Source organism: Sinohyriopsis cumingii, chromosome 7 (assembly GCF_028554795.1).
Source record: "Sinohyriopsis cumingii isolate HCF-2022 chromosome 7, ASM2855479v2, whole genome shotgun sequence".
NCBI classification, from domain to species: Eukaryota; Metazoa; Mollusca; class Bivalvia; order Unionida; family Unionidae; genus Sinohyriopsis; species Sinohyriopsis cumingii.
Window position 1 is genome coordinate 114,305,626 of NC_142967.1, and position 17,191 is coordinate 114,322,816.

General features: G+C 35.4%; 1 protein-coding gene across 1 annotated transcript in view; it reads right to left on the bottom strand.

The window, feature by feature from the left end:
• The window catches only part of LOC149795962 (uncharacterized), a 75,695-nt gene extending 62,843 nt beyond the window's left edge, over nt 1–12,852 (bottom strand). Inside the window, exons 1-4 of the mRNA XM_089963902.1 lie at nt 12,798–12,852; nt 9,645–9,830; nt 7,295–7,570; nt 5,353–5,622 (exon numbers count right to left, since the gene is read on the bottom strand). Coding sequence (XP_089820028.1) covers nt 5,353–5,622; nt 7,295–7,570; nt 9,645–9,830; nt 12,798–12,852 — 787 coding nt within the window. The remainder of the gene's footprint in view (nt 1–5,352; nt 5,623–7,294; nt 7,571–9,644; nt 9,831–12,797) is intronic.
• Nucleotides 12,853–17,191: the final 4,339 nt, after the last annotated feature.

The following is a 17,191-nucleotide window of genomic DNA, read 5'->3' on the forward strand; positions in this document are numbered from 1 at the left end:
GTATTTTGATTATCATAATATTCTAATCCAAGATGTATTTAACTGAATTCACTATATTTCCAAATGAATGTTCCAGTCCACGAAAATTATTGAGCACTTTGTAATTTAAGCGAATAGAATAGTGAATAAATAAGTCCACCTAAATTTAACACTGAACACAATAGGACCGATTCTGCTGAAGATGATAATGCAAGAATGGGTAATTCATTAAGTAAAAACATTATATCAAAACCTAAAACACAATAATATAACAAGGATGAGGGTCGTGAGTTAATTTTCAGAATATTAAAAATTGTCAACAAGATAAACTCAATGACTAAAATTATAATGAAGCTGATGAAAAAAACATCAGATAAACCAGTTTATTTTTCTCCAAATCCTACACTCCGATATAGATCAACATTGATATTTATCTCTATTGATACTGATCTTTATATTTAATCAATGTGCTAACAGAGAAATACTAGCTATGTATTAAGTTGTTTAGAAAAGCAATGTCCTAGTCAGGTAGACTGTGAAACTAAGTTTGGACAAGGCCAAATATACAATGCAAATATAAATATAACATATAATCATAGAGGATAAACTAGCAAGTAATACAAATTAGGTATGCACTACATTTTCATTTTGCTCAATAGTCAATCATAAACCTGTTGCTACTGATTAAAATATGAAATATCCAGGATCTAGTTTACGGTCACACGGATATACAATTGCAGTCAGATGGTAATATTGTTCATCATTTGTAGGTCGATATAAACTAATATACATTTATTATCAGCCAAGTTGAAGAAAACTAAAGAAATGTTTACGTAACCTTTTGTAATTAAAATACTTTTTGTGTTTATCACTCCGGACAAAAAAAAATGTATCGGCCGCAAAAGATAATTTTATTTGTGCATGGTTGTCTTTGCAGCCGACACATTGTCTTTTAAATAATTCTCTAAATTTGCTTATTATATTATTATTCATATAAAAATGAAATATCCGGGATATAATCCGTGTGTACATAAATTTACATACAATAATAGATGTCGTTATGGCTCATCAATTTCTAGGTCAATACTGGTATGTTCTAGTGTCAGGAACAGGCTGAAATAAACTAGTTCACACATAAAAGAGTTAAAAGGTTAAATTCCTGAAGAAAAAGCCATGTAAAGTTTCGCAAAGTTAACCTTTTTCAGTTTTTTTTTATTGTTTGTCTTGTTTATGTTTTGTATTTGTCTTTGTAAAAGATTCTTTAAAGGGTCAAAATGCTCGGGCTAGCTTAGATACTAGTTTTGCACTGTGGGTTTTCAGTTTATTGCATTTATCTTAATCAATCCCTGACACACGTAATCCCTTGCTGGATCCAATGCGCTTGAAAGGATTATAATTCACCATATGATTTGTATTTCTGTTTTATTTGTTCGTCTTCTCTATAGTTTGTATTTGCTTTGGAAAGACTCATTAAGAGTCGAAAGCGCCCAGGCTAGTTAGATACTAGTTTTGCACGTTCGCAGGCAGTATATTCAGTTATACACACAAATCGTAGTGTGGTATGATGCATGTATGTGTGAAAACGTAACGCTGCGAGCAAAGCAGTATAAACAACACAGACAGAGCAAGCCATAGTTCACCGAACAATATAAAGAAAGACCAAAGAGTTTAAAAAAATATATGGATTGGATCTTTCGTTGATCATAATAGATACGCTATAAGGCTTTTTCAAGAAGAACGATAATAGCGTTAGTACGGCCAAGGAAGAATACAGATAGTATCTAAAATATATCTTCTTTTATTTTTTGGCTCCTATTTGTCTCTCTGTCGATCTTCAAGGAGTGTCAAACCGCAACTACTACTCTAACTACAATCTATCGGTGGTCCAGAAGACAGCCCTCTCAAATTCACAGCTCATTAATGCCCTGGAATATTTATTACATGATATTAAAGATGCAAAAGGAGAGACCTTTAACGACGAGATATAGCTAGCTATCGAGATAGAGCCATTTGGTAGAGACGAGCTACAGCGACAAGGGGGTAAATGCCATGTCAGCGGGGTGTCCGTCCAGTCATAACATCACGATTAGAATAACGGCCGCAACAAATGTTGGAGCTGACTAAATAGGTCACGGGTGTACCTCAACGACATAATACTTTTTAAACGGACGTTCAAAGAAGAGGTGGGTGGTTTTCGGCAGGTCTTTGACAGGACACTGGAAGATGGTCTAAAGTTCAAGCCCAAGAAAAGTCGTTTGTTCGCAAAATACATCAAATACTTTGGGTATGCTGTGCGGAAGGAGTAGATACGTTCAGATGCAGACAAGGTGTCCGCCGTGGACGACTGGAAAATACCGACTTCGCAGACTTAACTTTGCGGCTTCATATGATTGCAATCACACTATTGCTTATTCATAAAGGGTTTTGCTGATAATACAGATAACTTACACTGACTGCATTAAAAATGTAGATCTTTGCCTGTACATAGACCGATAAGTCTTATATATACAAGTCGAAGAGATGATAGACGACCCGCCTTGTTTTAGCTTCCCAGACACTGCAAAACCCTTTCATTCTTGACAGTGGACTTGGGTCTGTCCTGTCGCAAGTACACAGTGGATAGGGATGCGAGACGATTGAAGACTATGCTGGCCGATCGCTAACGAAAACCACGAGAAAGGAGTTATTGACCGTGGTATTCTTTCGTCATTTAGCAATCATTACTTGTATGGAATGAGGTTTTTGATCGGGACATACCACATATCTTTCAAGTGGTTACATCATTCCAAGAACGCACAAACATCAACTTGAATAGCGGATTCAAACCCTGCCACAGTATCAGCTTCGAATTTGGTGTCCTCCCTGAAGATTACATCTTGACTCAGACAATTTTTCAGAACCCCATACAAACAACAATTATCCGGCGACAGACATAGAACGGAGTGTTACGACTCATATGCCATGCGTCATGTGGTAACAAGGAGTTTGCTGAGACTAATATATCAGACCAGGATGTAGTAATTGTTCTAAGCTGAGCTGAAAGCAATCAGCGACCACTGTGGAATGAAGTTGCAATATACGTATCTTTGGTTAAACGCATATAGAGGCAATGGGAGCAGCTAGAGATAAAGAATGATATACTCTGTCGAAGTGGGGAGTCGCACGAGGGTGTAGATATTAACAATCAAGCCCTGGGCATTTTGAAAACTCATTACGAAAATTACAAAAGCTTATTTCTTAGTTGTACTTCAGTAAGCTTTTCGACTATGGTGACAAAGATGTGCAAAGCGAAAGTCTCGAGTACATGAAAGGCGTGCTCCATTTTTTCAGCGTGATACGACGGGGTTTCCGATGGAACTACATCCGCTAACGTCTTAATGCCACTTCTGGAGATCTCAAATGGTAACATTTACATTCTAGTTATCGCTACATACTTTATTAAATGAATTGAAGTATCACCAATGCCTTGGCAGAAAGATACAATGACAGTAAAGAAAGTCGTCACAGTTGTTTGGGTGTGCCAAGACAGATTCAAACGGATCAATGCCGTCAATTCGAGAGTCTTTCGTGACATGTGTCGTCTCCTTGGACTCGAGAAAAATAGAACCGGTCCGTACCATGTGTGGGGCAACGGTGTGATAGAAAGAATTAACAGAGTGCTAGACATCATGATAATTACGTTCGTCGAAGAGTGGCAAACTGATTGCGACCATCACCTCCCATACTTAGTTATGTCATGCCACTTAGCAGTGCGTGAAGCCAAAGGTTTTACTCCTAATTTCATGATACTGGGAAGTGAAACTAATTTGCCGTTAGACGATGTGTTGGGAAGACCACCAACTCAAATCTAATGCAGTTTGCAGGAACGGGATCGTGCATTACAAAGAAGTCGTTTTGCCAGAGAGAACTTGCAGTGCATCCTCCGCCGACATAAGTGCTATTGTGATATACTTGCCAGGTAGGTGCGCTGAGGAGATCTTGTCTGGTTGTTTTCGCCAATGAGGAAAGTGGGAATTTCGCCAAATTTACCGACATGGTGTTATGGGCCCTAGGAAGTTCTTAACATGTTCAGTAACGTCATGTATAAGATTCAATACGGTAGACACGGAAAACCCCTCGTAACGCACTTGGGTCACCCGAAATGCTATCAGGGACGTAATAAAGTCGCCAACGGAGAGATAGGATTGAATAATGAGAAATCGGAAAGAGTTGCATACATTCAGAGGGAAAACGACTTCGATGCTGGCAGCCTAGTTGCTTCTTACCCCACTGACACCGTGAAAGGAATTCTCGTAGCAGACAATAACAATGCGGAATCTAGAACAGCTAATGATGAACCACTCTGATTATTTAATATTGTGTTTTTCTGTACTTTAACCGTACTTCGGGTGACATTGTATGTATTGGTATGTGCTTTGAAGTACATAGTTGTTGAGGCTTGGGTTCTGCAACTAGAAAACACATGCACAATACTTTTCGTTTCGATTAATTTCAAGTTTCGATTTAAAGTCATAACTGACTTTATTTCGGCATCTAACGTCTTGTAGTTTGGCAACGTGATCCTGTTGTTGTTTATATATACCTATATTCACGCCAAATATGGATGCAGTGGTGTGGTATAACCAGATGTGGTTGCAATTGTGGTGTGGTATGATGCACAGTAGTGTGGCGACTGAGCAAGACATTTGTCCCGTAGTTCGACGAACGGAAACCGTCTAGAGCATAGAGTCTCAAAATGATATGGATTTAGTCTTTCGTCGACCAGAATAGAGGCATTGCAAGGTTCGTTCAAGTAACAATAATTCAGATAGTATCTGAAGATCTCTATTTTGTTTTTTCGATAATATTAATTTCTCCGTCGATCTTGAAGGAGTGATGACCCGTGACCAAGACTCCGTCGACGAAGCAGACTGCGACTTACCCGTGATCCAGATTACGATTCAGTCGACGATACAGAAGATGCTAGGGCAGAAATATGTCACATTCTGGAGGGCCAGTCCACAAACAGATACAACGGGGTACTACCCCTATTAAAGACCTTTCCTAAAGAAATTCCGAAAGCGAGACTCATGGTAGTTTTGTCGAGTGAGTTGCGCTACAGTAGTGTACATTAAGCAATATCCAAATGGGTAAAACAACTTCCACGTGTCTATATTTCTAAATATTTTTTCCATGATTGTTAAGCCTGGTATATCAATTAAACAAAATGACTGCTTAAACATAGAGCGTAAACACAATTGGCTGTTCAGACGAGAACACTATCTTGTTATAATGTTAATTAACACTTTCATTTTTGCAAAAAAGGAATTCAATTATTCAGCTAGTAATATCAATACGTTGTCATAAAGAGGAATTGAGTATATATTTACTTACATAAAACATCAACACGGAGAATATCCGACACATTACCGATGACAGGAGACAGATCTGTTGGATGAAGAACGTTTTGAGCCATACAGGTGTAGTTTCCGCTCTGGTTTCTTAATATAGAGGGAATTCGCAGGACAGCCGAGGCTGATATGTCTCCTCCTGAACTGGTCCAACGTACAGCAGGTAATGGGTATGCTGAAACGTTACATGTTGCCTCAAGAGTTTGACCCTCCTCTACGTTTATTTCTGCCAGAGGATAAATTTCAGGTTTGTCTAGAAGAAAATACATTTTAATCAGTATCATGCAATAGCAAAGGATATATTCTTCTTATAGCAAATTTATAATATACTTATAGCGACTGTGTATTTTATGAGCACAAGAAATAATGACTTGAATTTAATATATTCAGTGAAAGTCTCCTAACCAAAGTTTATATTTTTATAATTCGTTCCCAGATACTCCTTTAAATGTAACATTGAGTATCTATGCATTGTATTACAAAAGGTATTTTAGTCTATCACAAACATATTTCTCAACAGAATACCTTTAATGCATAGTGTAATATATAATTGTGTTGTTGAACCTAATGCTTGATGCAGACACCTAAGGAAGTGAATTGTTACCTGATTCCTTTTCAGGTCAGAAATTCATGAAGGGTGAATTTATTTACCAAGCGAGGGAACCTCTTGAACTTTCGATAAAACTATATTTCAAAATAGTACAAATGGGCTGTCGAGGATATGAATTATAATCGGCCTAGTTACACAAAAAACCCTAAAAAACTGTAATGGAATCACTCAAGATTCGTGCCTTTAAACACATGTTAAGTTCGTTTATTTTATTTTGTTGTGATCGGAAGAGGTTTCTCTTTTCGATGACTACCAGCATATCTAGAATATGGCACGAATATGACCGCATCCTATTTTAGTTAAAACCACACTATAAATCTGTTTTTAAAATCATAATTTCACTTTTAGAAATTTGCAAATTACCTGTGTATGGATACATTATGATAGATGTCTTGCTAAGATCTATTTCGTTATGACATTAATGTAACCCATTAGTGACATTTCATATTTATTTATTATCTTCAAGGAACAAAAGAAAATGACCGGTTGCAAATACTTTTTGACTTGTATGGTACATAGATTTTATCTATAAGCTGGCAATCTTTTTGTTTGAGGGGGATTTTGTCAAGTTTCCTCCAGATTTGAATTACAGGTTCTCACTGTAATGCGTTTTTAGAGATTTTCATGAACACATACAGTGACCACAGCAGAACATCTACGTGTTCCTTTAGAGTTTCTGTAAGGCATACGGATGGAATCCCCTGGGAGGACAAAATTCGAAATCTTAGATTAAATTTAAAACATCAAACAGTGTTTACAATATCTTTTAATTCAAAAACGCTGCTTCTTATATTATTCACTTATGGTTTGAAAATAGTTCTGTATATAGTTTGGCGCACAGTTTACCAGGTAAACTATTTTCCCACTGTAAAAATGTCTTCTCAGCACAGATGTAAATTATACTGTCCATTATGTGCCTCTTATTCGCACCTTTAGCGGATCTATATTTCATACTTTATGATCTGTTAGTTATTATTTTGAGTGCAGTGTCATTTTTCAGCAAAATATAAGCTATACATGGTAGCCTGTATATTTATAAGAACCCGGGAAGAACCACCGACTGACAAGCGTATCCAAATAACTATTTTGGGCGAACTGAGATTCAAAGATAATATATGAGAGAACAGAGCATATTTTACCGATGGTTCTGAACGACCTGGATATATGTGAAACTGCCTACTTCATACCACGTGGCCCTAGCCGGGTATGTAATATTATGTTCCTTTAAGTTTAGTTCTTCAAAGTAGTATTTATTTCTCTGGCATGAACAACTCAATGCATTTAAATATTCAAATGAAACTATCCAAATGCTCACATTGCACTTGAATGGTTAAGGGATTTGATATTCCATCTCCAATGGCATTCTTGGCCTTGCAGAGATACGTCCCATTATCTGACCTGTTTACTAAATGAATGGTATAGGATGATGAGGTCTGTCCTGATATATTAGTCCCATCCTTCAACCAAATAAAGCCGTTCAACTGTGGATTAGGATTGGCATCGATCACATCGCAGTTTAGCGTTAAATTAGCTGTGCCTTCCGCAACATTATATATGGTATTGTTGGGGTAAAGGTGAACAGTTGGGGGATCTGAAAATGAAAATAATTAATATTATTTATCTTTACAGCTAGCAATTATTTATTGGACGTAAAGTGTGGATTAGATCTGCACCAGTACAATACTTAAATATTGCAAGTTACAATGTATTAAATCAAAAGTGTTCAAAGATTGCTACTTTACTATCCATACCTTCATGGTGAGAACGAAACATTGTCAATAACATACTGATTATAATAAATACTGTCGCGATGTTTTTAATACATATTTTGATCACCTTATATTCAGTTTGCTCCAATGTTTGATATGATTTTATCCATAATAATCCATACGAGATATGCCAAGTTATCGTCAGAAAATCCGTGATTAAATTATACCAAAAGAAAGATATGGCTACATCAATTGATATTGCTGTGTTTAGTTATTTATAATGGCTAGCATTTTCCACAAATTGTGGTACATCTAACACCACAATTTTTGACAAGTTTTGTACCTTTACTATCCACACAAAATTTGCAAATGTCATTTGCAATGGAAATCATAAAATATAAATTGTAGTTCATGGAGTCGCGTTAGCTCTGTTTGCAACTTCAGACTCGTAAAAGGAGCGTTGCTGGTTCAATTCCTGACCAGTCCGGGTCGACTGCCGGAGCATTATAAATGTGAAATAAATGTTGCACTCGCGTGATAAAAAATAACCGATAAATCAGTGACATTTAAAATGATTAAATGTTCTGATTGTGAACGTTGGTGTAACACACTTTAGGTACATAGTTGCTTAATGAGTGTAAGAAGTTTACTAGGTCCGAAAGTTCAGTAATAATTTGCCGATTATTGGACTTATACATAATGCAGTAAAGTGAGTTTTATCCAAGCGACCTGAAGCCTAATTTCGATAAATATATAAAGGCAGTGGCTGCTAAGTAAAACTGCTTGAAGAGTGGTGAGTTGGAAAAATTGAAACGACGTTTCTTATTTTTATTTAGATAATTATATATCCGAAATTTAGTATCACATCATTGATTTGCAGATATTATGTAGAGATGGATTATTACAATTTGGAATGCCATGACCTAAAAGCGAGACTTACATAATTGAAGAAAACAACGACAATAATGTAGAAAAAAGCATTTAAATTGATATAAAACGTAAATTTCAATATTTGTAATACAGCCCAATAAATTATAAAGCATCAAAATGAAACAAATCTTATTTTTGTCTCTAAATACAAGAGCATAGATACCAATCTTAAACATAAGTGCGAATTTCAAATTTGTCATTATGTCTACCTAACTGTTTATCACCTATCGGAATAGTTAGAGCCAAGCTCATCACTAATGTTTTTGTGTCTTGAAGTAAGTATGATGAATAAACTTATTTTACGTCGATATCAAACTTTAAAGGTTATAAGACTTGTGATGATTATAAACGTTGATTTACCAAAAAATATAAAAGTTTAGTGGCGGTCCCAGAAAGGTACATTTAGTATAGATTGTACATTCTTCTTATTCAACGTCTTTAAATTTTCAATTATCTAAGGTGTAACTGAAAGATGACATGCATGTTTTTATGTTAAATTGTAGACTTTGAAAAAGAAAGAGTTGATATAATGCAAAAGTTTTATTAAAAGAAAAGTTGAACCTAACTTATCCCAATTAAATGAGAAAATTGACGTATTGGGAGAATTATGAGTTGAAATTTTCACACACTCAATTTTTCTGGAAGGAATAGTTTTTCTTTAGATTGAGACTCTACCCTAGGTTTAATGAAGCATGTGCTGTGCTTACTACAAATATTGAAATAATATGGAATCTGCATTTCATATCCCATTTTAAATGAGCTATTTCTTCATACATAGCAGATTATTGATTAGCAAAATGACGTAAAAGGTGTAGTGTTATCTAGTAATATACATACACTGGACAAAAATCTGAACCTCTCGTGACCCAACAAGAGTTGCATTGTACGTGTTGTCCTTCGCAGCACACCGTAAGTACATATTATTGTGTGACCTCTGTGGCATGAACATCATCGTACTGTAGGATACAAGCAGGTCAGATTTTGGTTGTCCCGGTACCTGTGTTGTGTTTGGTTTGGGGATTATACTTGGACGGTCTATTAATTCAGATGACTGGTGTTCATGTCGCATGTCCCATAGGAACAAGGCTGCTGGTCTACTTCCATTTGGAGACGTATTACATCTGATGATCTTTTCTAATCCGTCAATAACAGACACTGATGTAACTAAAGGCTGGTCAGCATCATCTGTAAGCTGAACTGTAGTCACTGGAACTGCATGAACAATAAAACATAACAGCGAAATCAAGTCCCCATTGATTGTAAGTTTCACTTAAGAGTCCAGAACAGTATGAACGAAAACGGCATAATAGCAATCGCCGGCCACTTCGCACATGTTAATACTAATATTGAAGCGTTTTCTTACGACATTTTGAAAACGTGTCAGTATTAGAAAAATCTAAATTTAAAATGGTGTCAATTTCAAAAAACAATAATAAGACGTATTTACGTTGTATCGTTTTTGTGCTGCCAAATACCTACTTTATTCTATAAATCTTAAGCTACCGTGGTTAAAGGAAGCTGAGAAGCATATGGATGCATTTGAAATGAGGCTGTTGCTTTATATCATGCTATCTTGATGCATCTTCAGAGTGTTTTACATAATTTTATATCGAAACATATTATATGGGTTTATAAACCTAATCAATATAGTAGTAATGTGATCAACCGCTGCATTAATCATTTTGATTTACAATAGACTACCGCGCTAACTACGAAACCAGTTTTGCAAATTTAGAACCTATCAAGTCACCTTTGTGAAATGCGTTGGGAGACATTAAGCATATTAACATCAACTAATTAGAGTTGTCTGTTTCTGGTCATAGTTTGTAAGAAATGATAATTAATGTCAAAAACTACCGTCAGATCTAAATTGTTGACGAAGTTGTTTGATCTTAATTCACAGGACACGTTTCGTTTTATTCAACGTTTCATTGAATAACGTAGCATCAAGACGCTTTCAGTTTTATTTTAGGAATAAACATACTACCCCATTCGCAAACCCTGTTTAAGTTAAGACCACCGTTCAAAACAATATGGAATATTAAAGCGTCACTACATACCCCTTACATGTATAGTAACATTGTTGCTCACGCATGCTGTAGGGCAATGTTCATCATTTGCGAGTATCTGACACGTCCAACTCTTCCCATGTTCACTGGTGTTGATATTATATTTTACCATTGTAAATGATCGATTATTAGAACACGTTATGTTGTATGCATCGTTCTTGTTATCCCTGGAATGCAAACTACAAGGTGGAAAGATATATACTTGTACATGTGAATCCCTCATGAAGATTACACTTGCAATATTTACATCCGTTTCTAGTTCGCAGCAAATTGTCAGAGATCCTCCATCGGTAGCATTGCCAATAGTTCTTAGTTTTACAGAAACCACTGGTACAACAGCTGTAATTAAAAGCAAAATAACATGAGTATGAAAACCTAAGTTTCGGTTGTCCTTGATTAACAAGATGAACTAATGTCCCACTTTCCGGACGTAGTATCTAGCGAAGCCACATACAATAGAACCGAAATGATACAATCTGTGTGCAAATGAAAAGCCTTGAACGTAAATTTATAATATCTGTTCATTATTACTTAATTAATTAACGGTTTTTGTTTCTTATTTATAATTTATTTCTAACATTGCTCTAGAGTTCCAATTGTAATTAAAGTGAAGATGAAAACAAATCCAAATTAAATGGATGGAATAATGAAGATTCAGTCAAAATGATGAACAATTAACATTACTTATAACGATGTATCATCTGTCCAGTTAACGACTTTAATGTACAAAATAAAGCATGTTACTGTTATTACTCATTTTGTTCCTTTTGCTTTACATTGTTTTAATGGTTCATTCATTTTCATACTACACTTTCTTATACTGCACGTACGTGTGTCTAAAATATTATAAACAATGTACTTATGTAGCAGACACGGAGAATTTTAGTTTATTAGGTTTATCTATGGATGAGATCAGCAAGTTCTTTGAGGTCTTTGAAAGTAGAGATGATACAGTTGACGATGTTGGTGAGCTGAGTCCCCCAAATGAATGGAGTGCAGATTCGCTCTTGCAACCTCACAGACCTTTGACAACTTATACTTAAATTTGGAAATATAATCGAGAAGATTAATTTCAGTATCTACATTAGAAAGAAGTTTATCTTTCAGCAACTTGAACGATTATACACAGTCTCTCCATACACCAGTTCAACGAGACTGAATCCTAAAGATTCTTGAACTGATTCCCTAACATCAAACAATAGTAAATAAATGTCTTCATCCCAATATTTATTCGTATCACAAGAATATGATTGAATCATAATTTCCAAAGTCTGATAAAATCTTTCCAAAGCCCCTTGGCTATCAGGGTTATAGGCAGAAGATCTGAATTGTTTGATGCCAAATGTGTTGCTAACTTGCGGAAAAATTCCAGATATGAAATTTGACCCTTGATCAGATTGAACAGATTTGGGAAGGCCAAATTGAGTTAAACAAAACCTTTATTAAACCTTTTACTCTTGTTTTAGATTTAATATTCCTCAAAGGAATTGCCTTTGGAAACCTTGTTGACGCACACTTTATGGTCAACATGTATTGGTAACCTGACTTGGTCTTAGGTAAGGGATCAACACTATTTACCATGATTCTACTAAATGGTTCGACAAATGCAGGAATAAGTTACCGTTGAACATTAGGTATCTTCTGCTTTTGTTTTCTTACTATTTCACAAACATGACAAAATCTACAATGTTTGCAAACATCAGTTTTGATTTTTGGCCAGTATAAGTGAGTCAAGATCTTGCAATAAGCCTGGGGGGCCCCGAGTGGACGAGTGGTCTAAAGCGCTCACCGTTCCGGATCACTGCCATCTCACCTCTGTCTGCGTGGGTTCGAGTCCAAAGCTCGGCTAGCGTGGGTACGTGGGAAAGCCTGCCAGTAGCTTCTCGTGGGTCGGTGGTTATTCCCTGGGTTTGCCAGGTTTCTTCCTTCACCAGTTATACTGTCCGCCATGTATAGCCTATCTTGTGCTGAAAAATTGCTTTAAATCCTAGAACAACAACAGCAATCAGTCGTATTAATTCCTAAATGACCAACCAAAGGAGTTTCATGGGTCAGACTAAGTATTTTCCGTCTGTAAGATTTTGGAACTACAACTTGATAGTTCACTGACCACCCGTCACCAGCAGGAGCCTCGAGAGGTCTTCATTTTCTCCTAAGAATTCCATTTTTAATGAAATAACAGACATGAACTTCAATGGCTTCAGTTTTACTAATGTCCCTTTGAAACAATCAGGAGATCTCAGGATCTTGTTCTTGTTCGACGACAAGTGATCGCCGTTTATCACCCTGATTCGAATAAAGAGAATGGGTAGTTAAAAGGTGATCACTGTGATCAATACACTTCGATTGATCCAAACAAGGAATGAAAGTGACCTCATCAAAAGCCTGACCAAAACATGTGTCAGCTAAAGGAATATTATCCTGATCAACATCATTCCCAAGAGCATAGTTTGCCATAGCTATAGTAACTGCACAAGCTGAGTATAAACCAGGGAATTCTTTTTAAATAGAATCAACTTTCTGATCCAAACAAAGCTTGTCAGGTATGAGTTGATTAACCAGAACCTTACCTCAATCTAGGTCGTTGCCTAGTAATAAATGTATGCCCTCAACGGGTAAAAGAAAGACTGTTCCTACTGTCAAGGGTCCTGAGACTAAAACTGATTACAAATTTACACAGTGGAGAGGACATAACAAAGCCGCAATCTACTCCCTGAATAAGAACACTTTCATTGGAAGAAGACTTCTCAGAAAAAGGCAAAGTACCTGACAATAAAATACTCTGAAAAGTTCCTGTGTCTCTTAACATTTTAATAAGGATGGGATTGGCCGCATTACCCACCTTCTACATTTTCCCGTTACATTATTTTTTGTCTGTTCAATCCACTCATTACCCTTTAAAATATTCTAGCTTTTCTAATTATATATGTATCATTCCCATCTTGATTTATCTACGTCAATTTCTTCTGAAATTTACACGTTTCCTATTCTTCGTTTATTTTGTCTATACCTTTCTTTCTATATATCTTGTTATTTCATTTTTCTCAACCTTTATTTGCGAACTTCCAACCGGCTTTCAACTCATATTCAGATTGTAGATAGTTAACAGTGGACCAGCCTTAAAACTACTGAAAATGAAACGATGTTACAAGTGTACTTTCTTCTTTTCTTTGCTACTATGCTCTAGACTACGATGAAGTTTTTGCAAACTATTTTGAGTTATCTATGTGTAGGTAGATTATATGTAATATCTAAAAAGGCAACAAAAGTTGAAGAATTGATTTTAAGTAAAGAATGCTACAGTTTGGATTAAAACGACATACAAATAGTTCAGACTATCGTTAGATCAATTACGAGGTTATTGTCAATACAACTGGTATCATATTAAGTTAAGATAACTATTTTAGAAACATCAGATTCACCTAAACTAGAAACAAATCTTAATATAAATAATGAAGTGGTAATGAAACTAATATTAGCAGCTGATGAACAGACTTCAACAATTCGTCAATATAATAGGCCAGTAATAGACTAAACTTAATAAGAAATATATACAACATTACAGTACCTACAACTAATATGCCGCATGAAATAAAGGATAGAGACGATGAAAGAAATACACAAGCGTTCGTATTTTGCGTATTCTTGCATAATCGGAGGCAATGCTTTTTTAAACAGGTTAACTTGTTACTTAATCTGTAATCTTTAACCTTTTCTGTTACTGCATGAGACAGTTTATTACATGTGTAGAGAATAAGTTAATGAGAATAAGTTAATTAATGCAAGCAAATAGCATAATGGGTTTATCTGCTATTACACAAATGTTTGATTCCGGGAGTTATAAAAGAACAACATAATTACACTATCAAGTATTAGCGGCAGTGGTGCTACTTCATTGTCAGCTCATGTACACCAATACTCAACACTATTGCTCACACCTTGTTCCACTTTGTCAATGAAAGACTTGGCGTTCATTCTACCGCGACTACCAATCTGATTAAAATAAGAGACTCACTGCCCTGGATTTAGCTGTGACAGCGACCGCTTAGGGGTCATGTTCTGGTGACATTTGTGTTAGCTAATAGAAATGCAACTTTCAGAAATTTGAATTTAATCGATAGACACACAATCATACTCTTCTGGTATTCTGTTCAGTTCCCCAAACGCGATGATACAAGTCTTTAGCTGATTGGCTTATAATAAACTAGGTCACCAGAACACGATCCCTAAGCGGTCGCTGTCAAATCTTCACATAGGGATTCAGATCACAATTATTAGTTCCGGTTCAGTACCCACGCATGTAGTCACAGTCTATTGTTAGCCTACTATTACTGTCTCTATTTGGTGATTATAGATGATTTTTTTTTTAGCATTCATGGTATGGATTTAAAGGTAATGGTTTAACCTTTAGAATATTAGCTAAGGGTGAGGTTGTATGCGTGAGTTTAGTCAAAAGTGCACAGTGAGTAATAAGGCCTTGGTGATGATCCGGATGTCTAGCCTCAACGAAATTCCGGTGAACCTATCAAAAGAACTTTACCGTGAAGTCTTCTTTGAAGGACTTTGAGATTAAGGTATGATTTGTTATGATTGTCACACAGTGAAAAGTTCAATACTGAGAAACAAATATAGAGAATATATAGTAAAATTAAATGTGTTCTGGGTCGTGTTCAGTGCAGTATTGATTAAAATTTAAACTGGTATAAAATGTTTATTATTAAAGACAGACACGTGAAACTTTAGTGTGTTATGTATATTGACTTTTTAAACAGAAAAATAAAATTAAAAATAAGAGAATTACATTTTGTTAAAACACTTAAATAACTTTAAATATTGTTTTTAAATGTTTACCCCCAAAATAAACTTATATCATATTTATTGGGAATTATATCAAATAATATTAGTATGTATATATTTCTACACCACATGCAAGCTGTAATGGTGGATATTTGTCAAACTGTGTCAGTGAAAATAAGTTTGAAAGTCAAAACGAGACATTCATTTCAATTAGATGAAGACAATATTCTATTTGGTGTTGAGCCTTTAGTTCATTCAAACCATTTATTAGGGGTCCAAGTAGTTAATGTATGTGTTTATGATGGAGTGACATCATGAGTAATATATATGTGCTTTCGTAGCTTTCAGTAATTGTTTACATAGTTATCTGGCATTTGATGAGATGACTTAGATAAAGGCTTTATAGTAGAACCTACTCCAGTTGTGTGCTAGATCATTTTGAAATGTGAGATAATAAAATACATTTCAAACTGATATAATATACTTTTACCCAGGTGTATGTCCCATTGTATATAAGAAAATTGGAATATAATGTAAGTTGACGCAAAATTCATTCTATTGTATTGTTCATTTTCGTTAAGATATTGATTGATGTAGTACGGCATTGTGACCTATATGATGTTATGGGAATTCTAATGATCCATTTTGCTTTATGCATTATGAGTTACTAAACATTGCTGTTAACCGACACTCTAAAGATTACACAAGAAATATTCAAACAGACTATTTGAATTGAATTTTGTACAACTGATCTTAACATGGTTACATATCCCACTTGAACAAATATCCATCCATTTTAGAATGTTTGGGATCAAAAGTTTACAGTCAGTACATCGTATAGGCTGCCATTGTACTAAAGTGAATCAGTAAGGCACATATCTGGCTGCGTGCCCTTAAGATACACCAAAATGTTATTTTCATCATGAATATGCATATGTATGGTAAGATATTTCAATTTAGTACTTTGTCAGAGTGCGGTATTGTAGCATCGGCCTATATCATTTTCCAATGAATGATTCAACACAATAATTTGAAACCAACGCTCTTAAAAATCCGCTAAAATGTTCAAACAGATCATTTGAATTATGTTTGCTCATTTAATTTTAACAAGTACATTGTGCATGTTCCACATAAGCAGATCTTCATCCTTGTTTACAAGTTTTGGGGATCAGAATTTCAGATTTAGTTGATGATATAGGATCTGTTGGTACCTATAGCTGATCTCTGTGGCCACATTTGGTTGTATTCACTTGCAATACGCACATCTGTTATTTCAATCATGAATAAGATTACTTATAGTAATATATTTTAATGTAGTACATTGTCACTTGACGTTCCTGTGTACTGGTATGCACTAATGTTTGCACCAATGTTCAGACTTCACCGTCCCCACATTGCCATAATCTTTATGATACATGTCTACCTACTTATTTATTTAGCCGGTAAATGGATAAATATACTTCTAGAAACCTCATATATTTTTGGGTTACATTTATGACTTTAATACATGCTCATCACTTTACATTTCCGACAGTCACTATGTCAAGTATAATATTTTTTCCCGTGCTTGCACCCATAATGCCATTGCGAGGTCTCCATATATAACACATTTTAACTTCATTTGCCTACATCTTACTGTTTTCTAGAACTGAGTGAAACAGATTATCTCTTTCAGGTCTAGCCTGGTATCTGGAACAAAGTGTTAGG